The sequence below is a fragment of the Callithrix jacchus genome, chromosome 2, assembly GCF_049354715.1.
Source record: "Callithrix jacchus isolate 240 chromosome 2, calJac240_pri, whole genome shotgun sequence".
Taxonomy (NCBI): Eukaryota; Metazoa; Chordata; class Mammalia; order Primates; family Cebidae; genus Callithrix; species Callithrix jacchus.
Genome location: NC_133503.1, coordinates 102471338 through 102490695, shown reverse-complemented (window position 1 = coordinate 102490695; position 19358 = coordinate 102471338). Strand labels below are relative to the sequence as shown.

Genomic DNA, 19358 nt, shown 5'->3' with positions numbered 1-19358 from the left:
GGATACAAATAGCTACAGAATCAGTTTCAGGATCTCCATCTCAAAGTGTCAGTCACTTCAAAAAAGCATCCTGCTACGATGGTGGCTCAGGACACTTGTGTGTCAGGGCAGTGGCCATGCTGTGCAAGTCAGAGGTCACAGCTTCCACATTCCGACATCTGTCTGTATTTTCTTGCCCTGAAACAATGAGCCTAGAAGGGGAACTAGGCTCATTTGCTCCCACTTTGTTTAACCTAATTGTTAGACACAAAAGATAATTTCCCATATTTAGAGTTATTTTTTCTTTTCCCCCATTCTCATTTGCCTCCATAAAATTAAATACTATTAAAAATGTAGCCAGAAAGTAAAGCTCCCTATACATTATTGAGTTCAGTAAACGTGACAAAGTTGTATATCCCACTGACATCTACAAAATATGAAATATCAAGTATCACGTCTGCCATCATCATAACCTAAATAACAATTTGCACTATAATTATCCGACCTAACTATGCCATAGCCTGATTTAATTCAAACCACAACACTGCATGTTTCATATAAAAATACTTTCATTTACTTTTATAATTTTCAGGGAAAGAGGCAAGAGTTAATTCTTAATTATAGCTTTTACATATATAAATCATTAATAAATCTTAAAATGGAAACTCTGACAGCTTGGAAACAGCAAGATAAAAAACAAAAGGTTAACAAATACCTTCATTTAAAAACAAAAGGTCACTCTGACCACTCAGTTATTTTAGTCTTCTCCACTAGCCAGTCAAAGCAAAAGCTAGACATCAGAGGAAAGTCTTCTGTGCAAAAATGACCAACTCATACTTGGACCATACCATGATACATGTATCTGTTATTAAAACATGCATTTTATTTATTGCCTTTACACTACACAACTACAACCACCTAAAATCCTACCTCTAATGAACTGAAGTTTTTCATAAGTGACATTAGTATTTATCTGTGCCCAGCTTAATCAGACTAAGTGATGTTACTTTTGAAATTGATCTTACGGAAGCTCTGCTTTTACTGCAGTACATAAGAAAAATCTTTCCAGCCATCATTAAACACATGTAGTAGTAAGGAGTATGTATAAATTTTTGGTAAAGTTTATTAGGACACATGATTTTCCAAATGTATCCAGAAATACAAAACATGATAGAAAATATAGCTGACTCAGCTGACATACTCCCATAATTTTTAGTAACAAATATGAATTTACTTGTAAAATAATCTATGAGAACCCACAAGAAAGATTTGGTCTAATGAGATAGGAAGAGCCTGTATTTCAGAGACAAAAAGGCTCTGAATTATTATAATACATCTTAACCCCAACTGCTTCATTTTTAGAGGTATCTATACTCTTATCAGTACCTTTTGCTGGAGAAAGATTCCTGCTAGACTTGAGAATTTAAAAAAAAAAAGCCAACCAACAAATAAAAAGAACTACTTAGCATAGTCAGAAAAAGGAAATAGTATTTGGGGCTGGAGGTGACAACAGGGGATATTAATATATTACTTTGAAATTAGCCATAAAGTAAAAGCTTCAAGAAAAAAATGTATGGAAACATGGTACAGCCCAACATTTAACATTAATATATAATATGCCTGGGTTTAAGCATATTATTGCTAAGTTAAAACATCCTTTTCTGTCAACTATGAGAAAGATAGCATTTTAGTAAGTTTGCAGACAACTTAAGATAGAGCTTTAACTGTAGAGAGCCCTGCCAAAATGATTATAAAGTGGTTTAGTCCTTTTCTGTCGTCCATATTCATTTCCGGACCAACTTCACGAAAGAAATAAAAATCGGTCTTAAAACAAGATGGCTGCTTCTGGGGGGAAAAAACACGCTGATTTAACTGAAAGCCAAAAAACTAGCTTTTCTAAATTAGGAAATAAGCACTTAATCATATTTTTCCTAATCTCTAAGTAGGCATTTATGTACTTCCACATGGTAATCCATATATTATACCATGCAGTTATTTTAAATCATTAATAGCAAAGTGATTTTTAAACAGATCTAATGGATGCATACTAATAACCTGATTGTCCAAGCCATATACGTATCTGCTATGCTAAAACTCCCACTTTTAGTTCATATCAGAATTGTGATAATCAGTCATGAAAATCAGGTCACTTGATAAGTAATAATAGAAAGAATATTTATATCTCCTAAGAATCCCATCATAAAGCATGCGGTAATATTCTATTACAATCAAATCAACTGTACTTGACTTTCTAAAAGTAAAAATGATAGGAACTTTACTGTTCAGACAATCTCTCCTTGAACTACACTTTGCTGACCCTCCCTAAAGCAACTCAAAGATCAATTCTGATATGAATATAAAAATTAAGAGCATTTTTCTTCATCTTGAAATAATTTTTAAATAAATTTTTAAAAATCATTCAAACCTATTTTTATTCCTCACTTGAGTGGAAAATAAGACCTGACAGTAACATTTTCTTCAACCTGTCAACTGTCAATTGTATGAAGGATGTTTCTAAAGATGACAAAGGTTTATTTTTCCTTATTGAAAATGATAGAATTCTACCTGAATGAAAGCTGAGCTAACCATCACTGTGGTACACTACTGTCTCTCAGCAACTAGCTAGCTTAAATAGGAGTTTTCAATATTTTAAAATAATGTTTTCATTGAACTATATAGTCTATGGTTTGAAAATTATATTAAGAAGCCTCAAAAGAAGAATTTGCATCCACTCAAATTTTCAATTAGAAAACAGCACACGGATTTCAGTAGTTTACAATAAATCCTTCAGAGAGTACAATAGGAAGTACTATCAAGACTACGACGATATTAGGAATTATTTTACTCAAGATCATGCAAAATAGTTGTAGTCAGAAAAAACCTGATTAATTTTTCATTTTAAGCTAAGTTGTCCTGTGTCATTGTGCTCATTTAGCTCCATAATGACTAAATTTTGAAAAATAAATGCAGACAAATTTAAGAGGAAATAGATCTCCTAGAAGTGAGTAATATCCTATTCAGAAGCACTGGAAGTTCACATTAATCACAAGAAACTTTTCTACAAAACAGCTCAGGACATAGGTTGAAAAGCAGACTAAAATATAAATTTGATAATATAAATCAGGCCCTTAAAAGAGACAGTAATTTATTGATGTTTGGCTGTCTAAGACCACCATCACAAGACAAATTATTAAAAGTGAATATTAATACCTCATTTCTTATACTCCTCTTTGAGGTTTTTATACCTAAAAATGAAGGTGTTATCCATCACAAATGATCAAAGGGCATTTTTTTTTACTCAGTTCAGAAGGCTGATCTGACTGAGTTGTCCTGGATAAGAGGCAAGGACCTTCCTCACTGTGCTTAGGGAAATAGAGGCTTCCTTTTCAACATGGATATTCTAATCAGGAATGCTACTCTAACAGTTTGTATACTGCTTCTGAAAAGAAAATTGATAATACAGAATCATCAATATAGAGTCATTCATTATTTCTAACAAAACATCACAGCTTCTTAAGTCTTTAATGCTATAGAAGTTATTCAACAAATACACAAAAATGAAGAGGGCTGAGTGGTATCTTACAAAAAATTTTTAAATTGATGTATGTCAAAAAAAAAAAAACACCACTAAGTGCTAGACCAAATGCTACCCAACATGTAAAATTCTATTCTTAACATATTCTTATATTTTATTCATTTTTATTTTAATGCTTTTTCTCTCTTAAAGGTAAATTCTCTGGCATATACTTATCCCAAGCTAGCAAAGGCCAGAACTCCCGAAGGACTAATTGTATTCATTCATTTTCTTGGCCCAGCATGAAGCTGGTAGCTTGCTTGGTTCATAGCAACAGGGGAGAAAAGGAGGCACTCATCTTTATCTGTCCTTATCCAACAGGAAACCAGGCCAGTGGACAGAATGCAATGAAATGCCTGTTCAGAAGGCATTCTGCAAGATTAAATGGCAAGAAATTCACAACGTTAATTTGCACCCAAGTAACTAAGCGTTCCCTCCAAACCTGATCCTCAGCCTTCAAAGGTAGAAGTCTGTGAAGCTATTGATTATTGGCCACAACACACATAACAAGATATTAGTTCAGCGAGCTGATGGTTTAGTTACTACCACTAAAATCACCTGACAGAGAGTAATAAACTACTGAAGACTCATACTTTTAATCACAAGTAGTTTACTGACCTTGGTCTTACACTGAAAATGCCAAATTAGACTGTATAGCCAAATCTGCTCTAAATAGCTCTAATGTTCCTGTCATCTGAAAAACAGACAGTTAAGTATACCTGATAGTTTATCATAAATATATAAAATAATGAATAAAATAGGTAGAACATATCTCAGTTGCTAACTCTGCTTTTCAAAATTATGTGGAAAACTGGCCAAAAAACAAGAAGCATATTTCTCTTTTACAAATTCATACATTAAAAAAGGTGGGGGGGCAATTCAGGTCCCTCATATACATATAAGCATAAAAATATGGGTTATAAATCTCAGTCATACTGCCTCATTTTTATCCTGGTGCTTGCATAAATTCTGATATAATTTTCAGAATTAACAAAAATTACTACCAATATATCTAATAAAAAGCCACATTACATTGAGGCTTAAAGTTAATGCCTTTTAGTTGAAGAACATTTATGTTTCTAACATATAAAACATTACTTAAAATATTTAAAATTTCAAAAATAAAGATAATCTTTTATAAGTTTCATGACAAAACTCATTCAAAACCAAGATAAATTTTCAATCTTTACTCACAACAAATTCTTAGATTGAAACCATGCTGATTTCATTTATTTGTCAGTGAAAAGGGCACAGTGCCGGTATACTGGTATACATATATCAAAATGATGATGGCTCAGATTTTTAAAATAGAGCAATCAAATTTTGAAAGAAGAAAAATACTCTTGGGAATATGATTAGGAAAAAAAATGTCACTACTTCTCTCTTCTTAACCACATACATTTGACCTGGACTGTCAGAAGATTTGGGAGTATTGACCTAGAATTCATATTACTTTCACAACTCCAAGATTACATGTTAACAAAACAAAAAGGTGTCAATTATCTGCTACTCTAATATGAAATGTTTAACTTACAGGTACCTACAAGAATTGAAAAAGTCCAAAGAAACCATGAATAGGTTAAAGTTTAGTAAATCCTTAATGAATTACAGAGATATTTTCCTCTTAAGAATATGTAAGGTTTTAAATTGATGACACTCAAACCTTAACAGAAGCAGTACACCAGGTTGAAGAGAATCGGTATTCCTAAAAGTGTGTTGGTCATATTTGCTGCGTATTATTTGGTTATTGAATCAATAATGACAACTGGTAGGAGATATGTTTAATTACCCTAATATCATTTTGGTAAATAGTCAAAAGAATCCAAGAGGAACTTTCAATATGCACACGATGTTTAAAAGCATATTCTCATTAGAATCACCAAATGGTTTATGGTATACTTCAGATGAAGAGGCATGTTCTTAATATTATGGCTCTCTTTATAAGCATAGCTACTAAATGAGAATGAAAGCAAAGTTTTATTACTGGAAGTCTTTTTAACATTACTTAAAGCTTTTTACAACTTAAATTAAGGACAAATAGTTATATACTTCTTGATGTCTATTTTCATTACTCAAAGTTACTCAGTGACATTCCAGTTTAGAATTCAGCATAATATTAAAAGGATCATTTGATTATTTACACTTTTAGGTAAAACTTACACAAGTTTTCAAATTTTGGAAATACAGAAGATGCATTTAGGCAAATGTTATCATATATTTCTATTCAAACTGATAGTTCTCAGCTGCTATTTCACAGAATTGTGCCAATTCAACACATAAAATCAGTTTGGTCCCCTATCCAATAAATACTAGCAACCAAAAAGTTATCAGCATTTGAAAACTCAGTATCCACTTCTCAGAAGTCAATACTTGGGTACGTAGATTCTAATGGTAAAACTATTCTGACAGCAAATAAATTTAATATTTCTTCCTGTGAAACTACATCTATAGATGCTCATGGTACGAATGGACAGGCTGTAATGAAACTCCATGTAGAAGATAAACTCCTATTAGATACTCAGCTTACACAGTAAGATAGTGTACTTAATCCTGTGATCACAATACATTTAATTCAGACTTTACCTAAACATAATTTCAAATTGAATCTGTTAATATTAGCTAAAGTAGATGTACTGCATTTAGACACAGTATCCATTATCATCAGTTTAATGTGCCCACTGAACTTTATTTGTTGAGAGAAAAATAAAAAATTTTCTTTAAGTTGCAATTAAAGTCCTCAATGTTTTTTCCCAAAAGATCGAAGTCTTACTAGTTTAGCAAAATATAAAGACACAGGGTATGGCCAGCTTACTTTACAAAATAACACATATGAAAAGGAACTGTAAACTGAATTTATAAAATTTAGTAAACCCATGGAAATTTTCTGAAATATTTTCTCACTGTTTTTTGGTGACAAACTTTTTAGTTTTGAAATACTTATTCTGCATGTGGCCTCTTTAAAATTATATCCAAGTTCACTTTTCTTAATGCATCAAAAAAGCAACATTTTATTCAACACTTAAGAGATAAAACTGCCTACTTTTAAAATATTGCTTTGAAGTTTTTAATTGTCATAACATACCAAGATAAATGCATCCATAAACTCCTAAAAATAATAAGTGTTAGGGCTGAATCTCCTGGGGTTGAGAGGGTTACATCATTCTTTCTTTTTGACATTATCAGACTGATAATGATCAAATAGAAAGGTATTTCCACAAACCTGAAATTAGAATACCGAGTTAGAAATACTCTTGGCATTTTAAAATTCTGCATATTAACTTTGTCTGGGCAGGTTCAAAGCCTCCATGGCATCCTGAGCAGAAGAGTTTTCTGCAGGCAGGGCAGATCTATTAAAAAACATGACCTGTGACAAAAATCAATGTGCTAATCTCAAACCAAACAACAGTATCAAAAGCATAAAACAGAGATAACCTAAGATAAAATGTCCTCAAACTAACTCAGACTAGCTTGACAGGTTAAGAAAGGGGGTTAGAGTAGGGGTGTTGCTGGTTTTTTCCGTTTTAACCCAGGAAGACTGGAACACCCAAGTATCCAAATAAATGAATGCCATGAGAAAAAGATCACACTGTGGAGTCTGGAGTGGGAAAGAAAAGACAACCAAAAGCAAAATATTCCAAACTCAACGAAACTATTTCAGTGTTGCTTTTAGTAAGGTGCTAAAGTTCAGAGATCCAATTTCTGTTTCGTATATGCTGCCTAATAAAGCGCAAACGGGGGGAAAAAACCAACCAACATAATGAGACTTGCTTTTAACACCATCACAACTGGAAAGCTTGCACTATTTGTCTTGTCAGCTTTAATAAAAGGCATCTCCTCTGGCAGGATGGCTTCTTTTTCTCTTTTCCTAACAGTGGTAAGTGGCGTATCAAAGAAGAAATCGCTCCCCATTCCACCAGCCACCTCCAGGAGACCCTTGCTTTTTGAACCAAACTTTCAGGAATATCTGCACTCCTGTTCAGCGGGGCATTTAGGACTCGGGCTACCTGAGTAAAACTATCCTGGATTAGCGGGATTGGGGGAACTCCCTTTCAATTCTGTAACCCGCGGAGTGCGAGTGGGAAAATCTCCCATCTTCATCAGTGCTGACATTACTCAAGCAGGGAATCCCTCTCTTGCCTTCGTGCCGAGAGGAGGCTGGAGGCAGGCGGAGAGGGCCCACTGGAAAAATTAGAGGTACCCACCGACCCACTCTCTCCTGGAACTCAGGGAGCACAGCAACTCTAGGCTAACCCCTCGGCCTCCCACCTCTCTCTTCCCAACTTCCTCTCCAGCCCAGGGGAAAACCTGTGATTTTAATAAATAGTACCTAGGAGGGCACTGTGACCAGGACACAGCTGGAAGCTGGCCTCTGTCCCGGAGAAAGCAGTGCGGTATGGGCCCAGCGGGGCCGACTTCTCTGTACAGGCCGGGAAACAATAAAGGTTCGGAACTGCTCCACACCTGGAGGATCCCGCCGGGCACTCTGGATAACCTCCCCACTCCACTTTCAGGGTCCGAAAACACCGGACGTCGGCGGCTGGCTGGTGTCCAGCACGCGCGCTAGGATGGCCCCAGGCGGCCACCTCTGGTCTCCCGCGTACCCGGCGGGCTTCGGGGACGCCAGCAAAACAGTTCCAGGTAACCGCGTGTTCCTCCTGCTGCACATCGCCAGGCCATGGCAAAGGGCTCCCACCTCCTGGTTGGGCCAACTCTGGCAGCTTGTTCCGCACACATGACGTAACCCGGTATTAGATCAAACTTTCTGGCACCTTGAACCCACTGGGATGGGTGGAGGGATGGAGAATGTGGAAGAATCCTCTCCACTGCCAAGCGCGCCGGGCCCAGACTGACTCAGGGGCCGAATGATTTCCTCGCAGTTAAAGGAAAATAAAAACCTAAAGCTTCCGCTTCCCAGCCCCCCTCACTTCCCCTAGCCCGTGCGCTCACTCTGCGCGCACCGGGAAAAGAGAAGGAAATTTTTAAATAAAAAAAAAAAAAACTTTGGGGGATGTTTGGCGGGTTCTCTCCGCAGTCCCTGCGGACCCACGCTCCAGGCAGGAGCTCCCAGCGGGGTACACTGGGGGCTCCCCGCGCCGGGATCCGGATGCCTGCCAGCCTGCCGGGGCTGTGAAGCGAAGTCCCTACTCCCCAGCTCCCGCCCTTTGCCGAGTCTCCCCGCGCTTGGCAGAAGCAGTTGGTCTGGGCAGCCCCAGGGACTCCCAGGGGCACCTGGCCTTAACAAAGAGGGGCGCGACGCGAGCGTTTCCCGCCGACGCCTCAAGCCATCAGCGCCCGGGCGACGCAGGCTCCGAGGGCGCGCGCCGCCAGCGGCTAGTGCGCGCCGTTCCCCGCCGCGGCTCCTTCCGCAGGGCCCAGAGGCCCGACTAGCCCCGGCTCTCCGCCCCTTACCGGCTTACCTGGGGTTGCTGCTGTTCCAGTAGACAGCGTAGCGGTCGGCGACGGCCTTGGAGCCCGGGTCCTGGCTGAGCACACACATCCAGAGCACCAGAAACACCAGCGTCAACATCTCCACGTGCAACATCACGCCTGGCCAGCAGCGGAGCCCCCGACGCGCCACTCCGGGGAGAGAGCGGGGATCCGTAGGGAGGGCGGAAAGGGACAGAGAGAAAGCGGGCGCCAAATAAATATGAATAAATAAAAATGAAGGTGGGTGAAAAAGGAAAGAGGCGCCCACCAAGCTGGGGAGGGGTAGGAGAGCGAGAAGAAAAGGCGATGGGCTAGGGGGGATAAAGACAAACTCGCACCCCCACTGGAGGGTTCAGGAGGAAAAAGGAATCACAAGATGGAGAGAAGCGTGCGTGTGTGTGGTGGCGGCGGCGAGGGCGGGGGAAGGGGTGCCAAGCTGTGTCTCGGGCGGCGGCGGCAGGCCGGTCACCCCGGGAGAGGGAGGTGCGCGCCGGGCCGGGCGGCTGCAGCGCGGGTCGGGGCAGGCGGCGGCGCGCGCTGCACAGTCACCGGGAGTTGCGCGCCGCAGCCGCGGGGAGACATACACCGGCCCGCCGGGCCCGGCTCAGCGTCGGCGCTGCGGGCTAAGCACGGCTCCGCCGCCGCCCGGGGCCCTCGCACTGCGCCCCGCTTCGCTTCAAGTTACTTTGGAGGCCGGTGGGAAACTGCAGGAGGGCGACGTGCAGATGGGGGCTGCGCGCTGTGGTCCCGGGAGTCTTAGAGCCCCTTTCCCCAGCCTCCTCTGTGCCTCAGCCGGGCGACCCCCGGAAATCTCAGAGGAGTCGTAGGTGCTGCGGTACCGGGCGGTGCGCTGAGAAGGGTGGGGATCCGGAGCCGCAAACCCAGATCTGCCGGTGTCCTGGAACTGGTTAAGCTGCAGCTGCGCTGGCGAGAAGCGGTCTTGCCTCGAAAACCTCAAAGAAAAGTTTGGCTCTTCACGTCTCCGGCAGGTCCCTCGGCGGAGTCGGACCGCGGCGGTAGCAGAAGAGGGCACCCCGGGTGCCGGCAGAGCCTCGGGGATTTCTCGCGCGTGCTTTCTTTGACTGGATGTGGGTGCACCAGAGTGAATGAAGAGCAGAGGTTAAGAACCAGCCAGCCTGGCGGTGCTGGGATGCCCAAACCTGCAAGACGACGCCAACCCCACAGTTCGGCTGGAGAGCTGGAGGGGAAACAATCACTTTCCAAATGGATCCCTCCAACTCCTGGATGGGCTGATGTCAGTCTCTGATCGCCTTCCGGGAGGGAGACTGAGCCCCCACACGCGCTGCCAAGAGCCCGGGTGAGCTCTCAGAAGTGTCCCTGCGACTCCGGAGGGTCCAAGCCTAGCAACTTGTAGAGACGCATCAATCAGTTTGAAATGGGAAAAGAGAAAAAAAGAGAGAGAGCGCACAAGCGAGTGGCACCTCCCCAATGACTACATCAGAAAACCTTCCCGATCCTCCCGCAGCTGCTCCTCTCTCCCTCCTTAGACACAGCAGCAACAGAGGTGAAAACCACCAACTGAATCCTAAAACCCCTACCCAGGCGGGAAAATAAATAAACTTGAGTGCAGCAGCAGCAGCACGAGCAGCCCTGGAGGGATTGAAACGACTGGCAAGAAGTGGAAAGGGTTTTGTAAAAGTCAGTTTTGCAAAAGAGGGGGAAAAAAAGGGAGAGAAAAAATGCTTTATGGGAAAAATCTCCTCGGGCACGCCCCCTCGTTAATGACTTGCGTGTAAAGCCGACAGCGGCAGCGACCCAGCAGCAGCAGCCTCAGTAGAGCGCGAGGCCGCGCGCGTGAACGTGGACGTGGGCGGGGGATGGGGCTCCGCCCGGGCGTGTTGCGCGGGGCGCGGGGAGCGGGGCTGGCGGGCGGGCGGCGCGAGCGCGGGTGTGAGCTCCGACCGGAGCAGGGGGAGGCGCCGCCAGCCTGCGCCCAGCCAGCGCTGCTGCCGCGGCGACCCGGGTCATGTGGACTGCCTTCTTTTTTTTTTTTTTTTTCTTCCATGCAGTTTACTTGGGAAAGGTGGGGGGGGGGCAGCTGGAGCAGCCAGTCAGGGAACAGCCTGCTGTTTGCTTACAGATTGGGGGTTTTTCCTCTCTTTACTCCAACCGGATTGGTTTGCTCCACGAGAAAGAGGCGTTTTCCTAATCTCCTCCCTTCCCCACGCCTCCTATCCCCTCCCCCCCGCCCCACCTTCCAGAAACCTGACTAATTGAATTACTGGGAGTGCCAAGGCGCCCTCTCCTGCGCCCGAGCCCAGCAGTCACGTGTAACCCTTTGGGTGCTGAATTCCGTCTGAGTTAAGAAATGATTTGACATCTTTTTACCTGGGAGTAGGGTCTTTCGATTTTAAAGAAACCGGTGCCCACCATTTGGGTGGAGAGCCGGCGTCTGTCTCTGGGGCCCCTCAGGTAGCGAATGGGCTGGAACGGAGCCTCAGGGAGTGCGCGTTCCTGTCAATCTCCCTCCGCTCTCCTCGCCGCACGCTGCCGGGCGCTGGGTGATCTGGGAATCTGAGCACCCCCTCCTGTGCCTTTCGGCTCTCCACTCCCTTCTTGGGATTTAAAGATTCTTGGGCAGGAAGCAAGTTTTCTTTAAAGTGATGCTCTGAAAACACGTTTTTAAAAATCAGGCACATCACAGTTTAAAGTGATTACAATTCAGTGCGAACCTTCCACAGAGAGGAAATGAATGCGGCAGACGAGCCCTTCAGAAATACCTCACACCTCTTCCATTTCAACCTGGAGGGTGATTTGCTGCCCACTCCCCAAAGAATAAACGCCTTTAACGAATCCGGCGCGGAAAGAAACGGAGGCCGGGGGAGGGGGATGAGAGAGGGAAAGCAGTTCCTTTATTGTTGGAAAAGGCCCCTTGGTCCTAAACTTCAAGGGCAGGTTGCACTCCTGAGTCTTCAGCCGCCACCGAAGCGCGATCTCCTGGCAGCGAGACTGTCCCAGCGCCTCGGAATGCGTCCCCTTGAGGTCCAGCGCCCGGGGAGCGAGCACGACGCCTGCTCTGCGGGGCCACAGGCCCCCGAGACCCGCCCTTGCGGGGTCCGCGGGCTCGGGAGCAGTGGTATTTTTCTCATGTTCTCTAGGGAATTTGCTGCATTAGTGGGAAGGGCAAATCCCCAGGAGAAAAAAAAAGGCAGTTTAGTTTTGCTCCCACACCTGCCTGCTCTCCTTTTTACTTATTAGCCCAATAAAATCAAATCTCACGTTCTGCCTCCTGCGCTTTCCATTCTTCAGACTCGGGATTTCCAGGCGCTTCAGAGCTGTTTGGAAGCGTCCAGACGCCCTCCAGTGGTCGGCCTGCAGTCCGCACCCAGTAGGGGCATCGCCTGCAGCTCACTCCGGATTGAATTTGATGAAAAATCTAGGGCTACGACCAATAAAGACTTGAGAGGAAAAGAAACAGTTCACAGAGGCACGGATTTACCAAGATGTTACAGGCTTTTGGCTAAAAGTTGGGTCGTTTTTCAATTACGGTAATATTTTCTATCTGAAGAGATCCCGAAATCGTCCTAGGAAAGTAACTTACGTTTTGTGACTAGATAACAAATTGCAATCTGTACAATAATGGACTCTACCACAAACCAACCATCTGCCTAATTATTAAAAATTGAAATTCATAATGTCAACAGGAATGCTCCTCCGTCATCTGTATGTTTCACAAAGTTCCAGCAGTGAGAAAGAAGTGGGAAAAGTTAAGTAAGAGAACCAACGGATAAGCTTTTATTTTTCAAATCAAATTTTCAGTTAAAATGTTACTTACTTCTTTCCCTGGTCTGTAATCTTGCTGATGTTCAAGTTCTTGGCTCATTTTAGGGTGTGTCTGCTTTTTCTGTTGCAGGAAAGATGAATTTCTTTCCTTAGCTTTTCTGCTAGTGGTTCTAATAGGTGCTCATATGACAGACGCAGTTTTGCAGGAAATATTCTGGACCCTTTTAAGAGATATGTGTATCTTTAGAAAAAAAATTCATGACTCCTGTCTTGGGTAAAATGCTGATCCTCACTGAAGAGTCATTTTAGTCAGGAAACTATCAGGTAACGGGGAGCTAGCAAGCTGGCTTCCTGTGGCATTAAAGCCAAAAAAAAAGGTGAAGAAAAAGAAATGGTATACACTCATTTCCCATTTGAAATACATACAACCAAATAGGAAAATTCAATACATCAGAAAAATACAGATGTCCTAATATTTTAAATATCTCTATTGTTCAAAGTTTGAATAGCCCATATTAAACAGAAAAACAAAAAAGTATACATTGTGATCTTCCTTAAAGTGATTCATAAGATTGGAATAACATGTTGAAATTTGCAGCTGTTCATAACGTAACTCGAATGTCTACATGAAACAATTCATAAACCTAAATCAAATTATTCTGGGATTATGTGCCTAAGTCATTATTGGTATTGAAATTACTAGGTGGCTGGATGATAGATATAGTAAGTCCTTACTTAATGCCAGGAATAGGTTCTTGGAAATTGTGGCTTTAAATGAAGTGGCATATATAAGGAAACCAATTTCACGATAGGCTACTTGATATAAACAAGAGTTAAATTCTTGTGCATATCTCGGTCACAAAAACATCACCAAACTTCCAAATAAAGGCCAAAACACTTCTAATGTTAAACATTGAAATAAAAGTGAGCTAGATATACACTTGAGAAAGATTAATAAAAACAAGTAAAATCATCTAACCAATTTTTCCAGTTCAGGATTGCGGGTGGCCAGAGCTCAGGGCTCAAGGAGGGAAGTAACCTTGGACAGGATACCCTTCTATCTCAGGATGCACTCACACTCACACCCACACTCACTCATACTGGGAATATTTAGACATGTGCACAGCTTAGACACAACCTAGCAAGCACAGCTGTGGGATGTGGGAGGAAACCAGAGTACCCGGAGAAAACCCACACAGACCGTGGGGAGAATGTGCAAACTCCACACAGACAGTGGCCATGGCCTGGAATTGATTTTTTTTCTCATCACCATTATGACAGAGTGACGTTGAACCAAACGGCGTTGAGGACCTGCTGTACTTGAATAGAGTTTGAAGAGCCCGATTATTAACTGTACACTTCCGTTAGATAATGTGACTTTGTCTCTTCAGGAAAACATTCATGTGATTTAAATTTATACAAATCAGCATTATATGAAATGATTTTATTATAATTCTCCCAGTGTCACAGAAGCAATGACTTTTAAATACCTTTAAATGGCCATTAGAATACAAGTATTTTGCCAGATATAGAAGAAGGTGAATGTATAACAGAAAGAAAACAGCAAGAACCTAACAACATGGAGTCAAGAAAATGCAGAGAGTGTTCAAATACTTTGAGTTTGACAAGACAGTGTTGTAGGGAGCTGAGATCTGAAAAAACAGGTTGGTAATGGACTATAAAAGGGCTTATCTGCAATTCTAACAATGTTTCCATTTAAAGCTATAGGCCACTGGGTGCATTGGTGGTTTTAAAGCAAGTACCATTGAAGCAACAATTTATATGCCTCAAAGCACAAATAGGAATTTATGTATTTAATTTTTTGAACTACCTTGATCAGTGTTCTAACCTTGGCTACAAATGAGAATCACCTACAGAGCGTTAAAAACAAACAACAAAACACACACACACACACACACACACACACACACACACACACAATCCCAGGGCTCCAATCCCTGTTTTAGTTGGTTATAACGGAGGGGGACTTGGGATCTACAATTCTTAAAAGCTCTCCAGAGAATACTAATAAGCATAGAGGATTAAGAACCACTGATCCAGGTAATTTATTTTTACTTACTACTTTAATATTTCAGGCAAAAGTAAGTTCTGTACTTATTTATCTGGAGTACTAGCCCAACTCACAATTAGGCCAGAATATTGATACCTTAGACAATTTCATGATCTCTATTAATGTGAAGTGATACTGATACTTTTAAATAATTTTTACGTGGCACAAAATTGTCTGTGAGTGCCATCTCCAAGATGTGGTTGCAGGGCAAAGCTTAAATATGGATTAATCTTCTTTCTTAGACTAGTTTTTAATTTGAATTAGCTGCCACCAGGTAGAATTAGAGTTCTGTTGCCTCAGGTGTCTGGACAAATAAATGAAATAAGCTGGCAAATCAAATTCCTCAGTCCATAGACTAAGCAACTCTTAGTATGGCAGTTAAATTAGAGCTAGTATCTAGAAGAGATAATAAAGGAAATAAACTGGAGAGCAACAATTAAATAAATAATAATTAAACATAAAGCTTTCTAACAGAAGACTAACATAATGGTATTTAAGCTAACCCTGCTATTTTCCTAGAACATTTAGAATAAATTCTGAAGCTCCAAGAAGCTCAGATCCCATCACCAAAATATGACTCAGCTGTCCTGCCCACAGACTGAAGTTACCAATAAAGCACTCTCCCCTCCCTACCTTTTTTTATAACAAGTTCCTAAGAATCTTCAGAAATAACTCTTTTCTGGCTTTTCTCTCCTCAGAGACTTTAAGAAAAGCTCCTTTTCTATTCCTGATCTAGTTATCTCTTCTGTGTACAATCTGAAAAAAAAAGTCTATAGAGTACTACATCTCTCCTTTCAGTCCTGTGACCTTCGACTTCCATCATGAATTTTCTCCCTCTTCCTCATTCTCCCTTTCCTTTTCTGGGATTTACTGAAATTCATTTCCTTAAATCCACAGAGAAACAGAAGCAGTTTTGCAAGTTGCTGCAATATCCTGAAAGAGGCATTTTAAAATGCTTTTATTTATGAACTCAGTCTATTTGTTGTTTTGCTTGTTTTAAAACATATTTTAAATAAAACCAACATAGAAAATTTCTTAAACACACAGAATTTTCAGCAGTCATTTTGGTAAACAACATAAACCATATAATTTGGCACGTATGTAAATATATGTTATGCTTCTATGTATTACAAATGCGTATGCGCTCATATGTAATTTTTTAAAAAAAGCAAGCAAGGACTGGTTGATGTAACCAATTTCCACATCACTTTTCATTATCTAGATTTCAGGATATATACCATACGTACAGTTAGGTGACCAGTTTTCAACCATAAAGCTTAAATTGGTAAGTAATTTTATTCCCATAAGCCATTTTCAGGTTGTCTTTTACTATCAAAATGTGCATATACATTCTACTTCTCTCTATTTCCCTGTTCAGATTTTTTAATTAAAATTACCAAATAAAGTTTATCTGTATTTTACAAACCTAAAAGATCCATCAGAACAAAGTACATTGTCCTGGTTGAGTGTGGTGGCTCAAGCCTGTAATCCCAGCACTTTGGGAAGCCAAGGATCACTTGAAGCTAGAAGTTCAAGACCAGTTGGGGTAACATAGCAAGATCTTGTCTCAGAAAATATTCTTAAAAGTAGCCAGGTGTTGGCATTGTGATGTACTCCAGTGATGGGGTCACCCACATTGTGCCCATCTATGAGGGGTATGCCCTCCCCCACACCATCCTGCATCTGGACCTGGCTGGCTGGGACCTTACTACTTCATGAAGATCCTCACCAAGCTACTGCTTCACCACCATGGCTGAGCGGGAAATCATGTGTGACGTCAAGGAGAAGCTATGCTACCTTGCCCTGGATTTCAAGCAGGAGATGGCCATGGCAGCCTCCAGCTACTCCCTGGAGAAGAGCTATGAGCTGCCCCATGGCCAGGTCATCACCATTTGCAACAAGCAGTTCCACTGCCCTGAGGCACTCTTCCTGCCTTCCTTCCTAGACATGGAATCTTGTGAATCTCTGCATCCATGAAACAACCTTCAACTCCATCATGAAGTGTGATGTGGACATCCGCAAAGACCTGTATGCCAACACAGTGCTGTCTAGTGGTACCATCATATACCCTGGCATCACCAAAATCATGCAAAAAGAGATCATCGCCCTGGTGCCCAGCACAACGAAGATCAAGATCATTGCTCCTCTGAGCGCAAGTACTCCGTGTGGATGGGCGGCTTCATCCTGGCCTCGCTGTCCCCATTCCAGCAGATGTGGATCAGCAAGCAGGAGTACCACGAGTCCAGCCCCTCTGTCATCTACTGCAAATGCTTCTAGGCAGACTGTGATTTAGTTGCGTTACACCCTTTCTTGACGAAACCTAACTTGGGAAGAAAACGAGATTGGCGTGGCTTTATTTGTTTTTTGGTTGTTTGGGGTTTTTGTTTTTGTTTTTGGGTTGACTCAGGATTTAAAAACTGGGACGGTAAAGGTGACAGCAGTCACTTGGAGCAAGCATCCCTCAGAGTTCTATGATGAGGCCCAGGACTTTGATTGTACATTGTTCTTTTTTAAAATAGTCATTCCAAATACCGCGAGATGCATTGTTACAGGAAGTCCCTTGCCCTTCCAAAAGCCACCCCACTTCTCTCTAAGGAGAATGGCCCAGTCCTCTCCCAAGGCCACACAGGGGAGGTAATAGCATCGCTGTTGTGTAAATTATGTAATGAAAAATTTTTTAAATTATGCCTTAATACTTTATTTTGTTTTATTTGGAAAGATTTTAGCCTCTGTGGCTACCCCTTTTTTATCCCTCAACTTGAGATGTATGAAGGCTTTTGGTTTCCCTGGGAGTGGGTGGAGGCAGCCAGGGCTTACCTGTACACTGGCTTGAATAGTTGAATAAAAGTGAACACTAGTTGAATAAAAGTACATACCTTAAAAATGAAAAAAAAAAATAGCCAGGTGTTGGTGGCACATACTTGTAGTCCCAGCTACTCAGCTGAGGTGTGAGGATCTCTAGAGCCCAGTCATTCAAGGCTGTAGTGAGTTATGGTCACACCACTCCAGCCTGTATGATACAGCAAGGCCCTGTCTCTAAAAAATGAAAATATATACATTATGTTTTAAAAAATATACTCTCCTGAATTGTTCTTTGCAAATTCTTAAATAGCATACTATATTACTTGCTTTAAATAATACATATTACCATGAATGTATATTACCAAAGAAAATAAACATTTGTACTTAGGTTTAACTACAATGGTAATCATAGACATCTACAGCATTATTTTTTTTTAGAGCAGGATTCTAAATAGAATATTCAGAAACAAAGTTAATTTGTACTTGTTTTCTGCATTCAAAATAATAATTAGGATATGTTTCTCCCAACAGGGTAAAAAAAAAAGCATGTAACTATGCATTTTTGTATTCTTTTGCTTGCTTAGAACCTTCCAAAAGGCTAATAATATTTTTTTTAATTTTGTTGATACACACACACAGCATATCTGTAAGGAGCATATAAACAGACAGAGAGCATACGAGAGAGAAAGAACTTATTTTTCAATCAATTTTCACCAAATATTTTCATCAACTTCTGTGGGAATTCTACTTAAAGATGAACAGAAGATATAACCCTTAGTCAGTAAGCATGATTATATGAGATAGGAAATGCTGTTTCTATGCCCCGTTTTAGCTTTGGCTTTACTTTTTTCCTCCCTCCAGATCTAAACTGGTTAAGCAAAGTAAAGTGCAGAATTATGGCAAACTAAGCTCTTGTTTCCTTATATTATGTGTATTTTTTTTTTTAGATAAAAGACTTACTTAGGGGGATTTTGATGTTAGTAGTTTTTGAGTCTGGGAAAAATTGTTCTCCTACTGCAGATTTATAACTCTAGTCTGAGACTTCTAAATGCCTTATGCCAACATTGTAAATTTTATTGTGATGCTGTTACGTTACAGTTTAAGGCATAATTTTTTTAAAAGCATTTCATCTTGTAGTTTGGGATAATAGTTATAAAGCTAGTCTCTATAGAAACCATTTTAACTTATGATCTTAGAACGTCGGGTAATAATGCAGAGGATTATTGGCCCAAACTTTTTTTAAATGAGAAATATTTTACTGAATTGACTCTTTCTAAACACAAGTCTGGAGAGGAACGTGTGCTCTTAAGATGACTACCTTTTAATCAGAGATTATCACTTTCCATTTCCATTAGTCTCTCTTTCTTTGGCATGTGATGTATGCTAAATTAAATAGGATTTATTGGTTCAGCTAGATTCTGAATTACCCTCTTTTCCTGTGGATTAGGAGAGTGCATTTTTAGCCCTTTTCCTTGAAATCCATCAGGATCTTTTATGTGGACTATCTAGTATTCTGCACGCTTCCAATGCTTAATAAATATTACATTACAATATTAGCATAATAATAAATCATCTTAAAGTACTACATGGGCTATTGAGATCCCATTCAGTTTGAGCCGAGACATCAAAAAGTTTTATTTTCTCTATATGCATGCAAAATAATTTAAAACTTCCCTTCCATGAAATGTCCTTGCATCCATAAGTCTACATGTTACAAAGTGAAGTGGTAAAGTGTGTATCTTCCAGTTATGTATTTAACTT

At 41.1% G+C, this 19358-nt stretch overlaps 1 protein-coding gene and 1 pseudogene across 2 annotated transcripts in view; one reads left to right on the top strand and one right to left on the bottom strand.

The window, feature by feature from the left end:
- EFNA5 (ephrin A5) overlaps positions 1 to 10976 on the bottom strand; it is a 291250-nt gene extending 280274 nt beyond the window's left edge. For both annotated transcript variants that reach the window (XM_002744672.7, XM_008991720.5), the window contains exon 1: positions 8971 to 10976. In XM_002744672.7, coding sequence (XP_002744718.1) covers positions 8971 to 9095 — 125 coding nt within the window. In that variant the 5' untranslated portion in view covers positions 9096 to 10976. The remainder of the gene's footprint in view (positions 1 to 8970) is intronic.
- A 5438-nt stretch (positions 10977 to 16414) lies between these two features.
- Positions 16415 to 17197, top strand: LOC144581413 (actin, cytoplasmic 1 pseudogene; annotated as a pseudogene).
- Positions 17198 to 19358: the final 2161 nt, after the last annotated feature.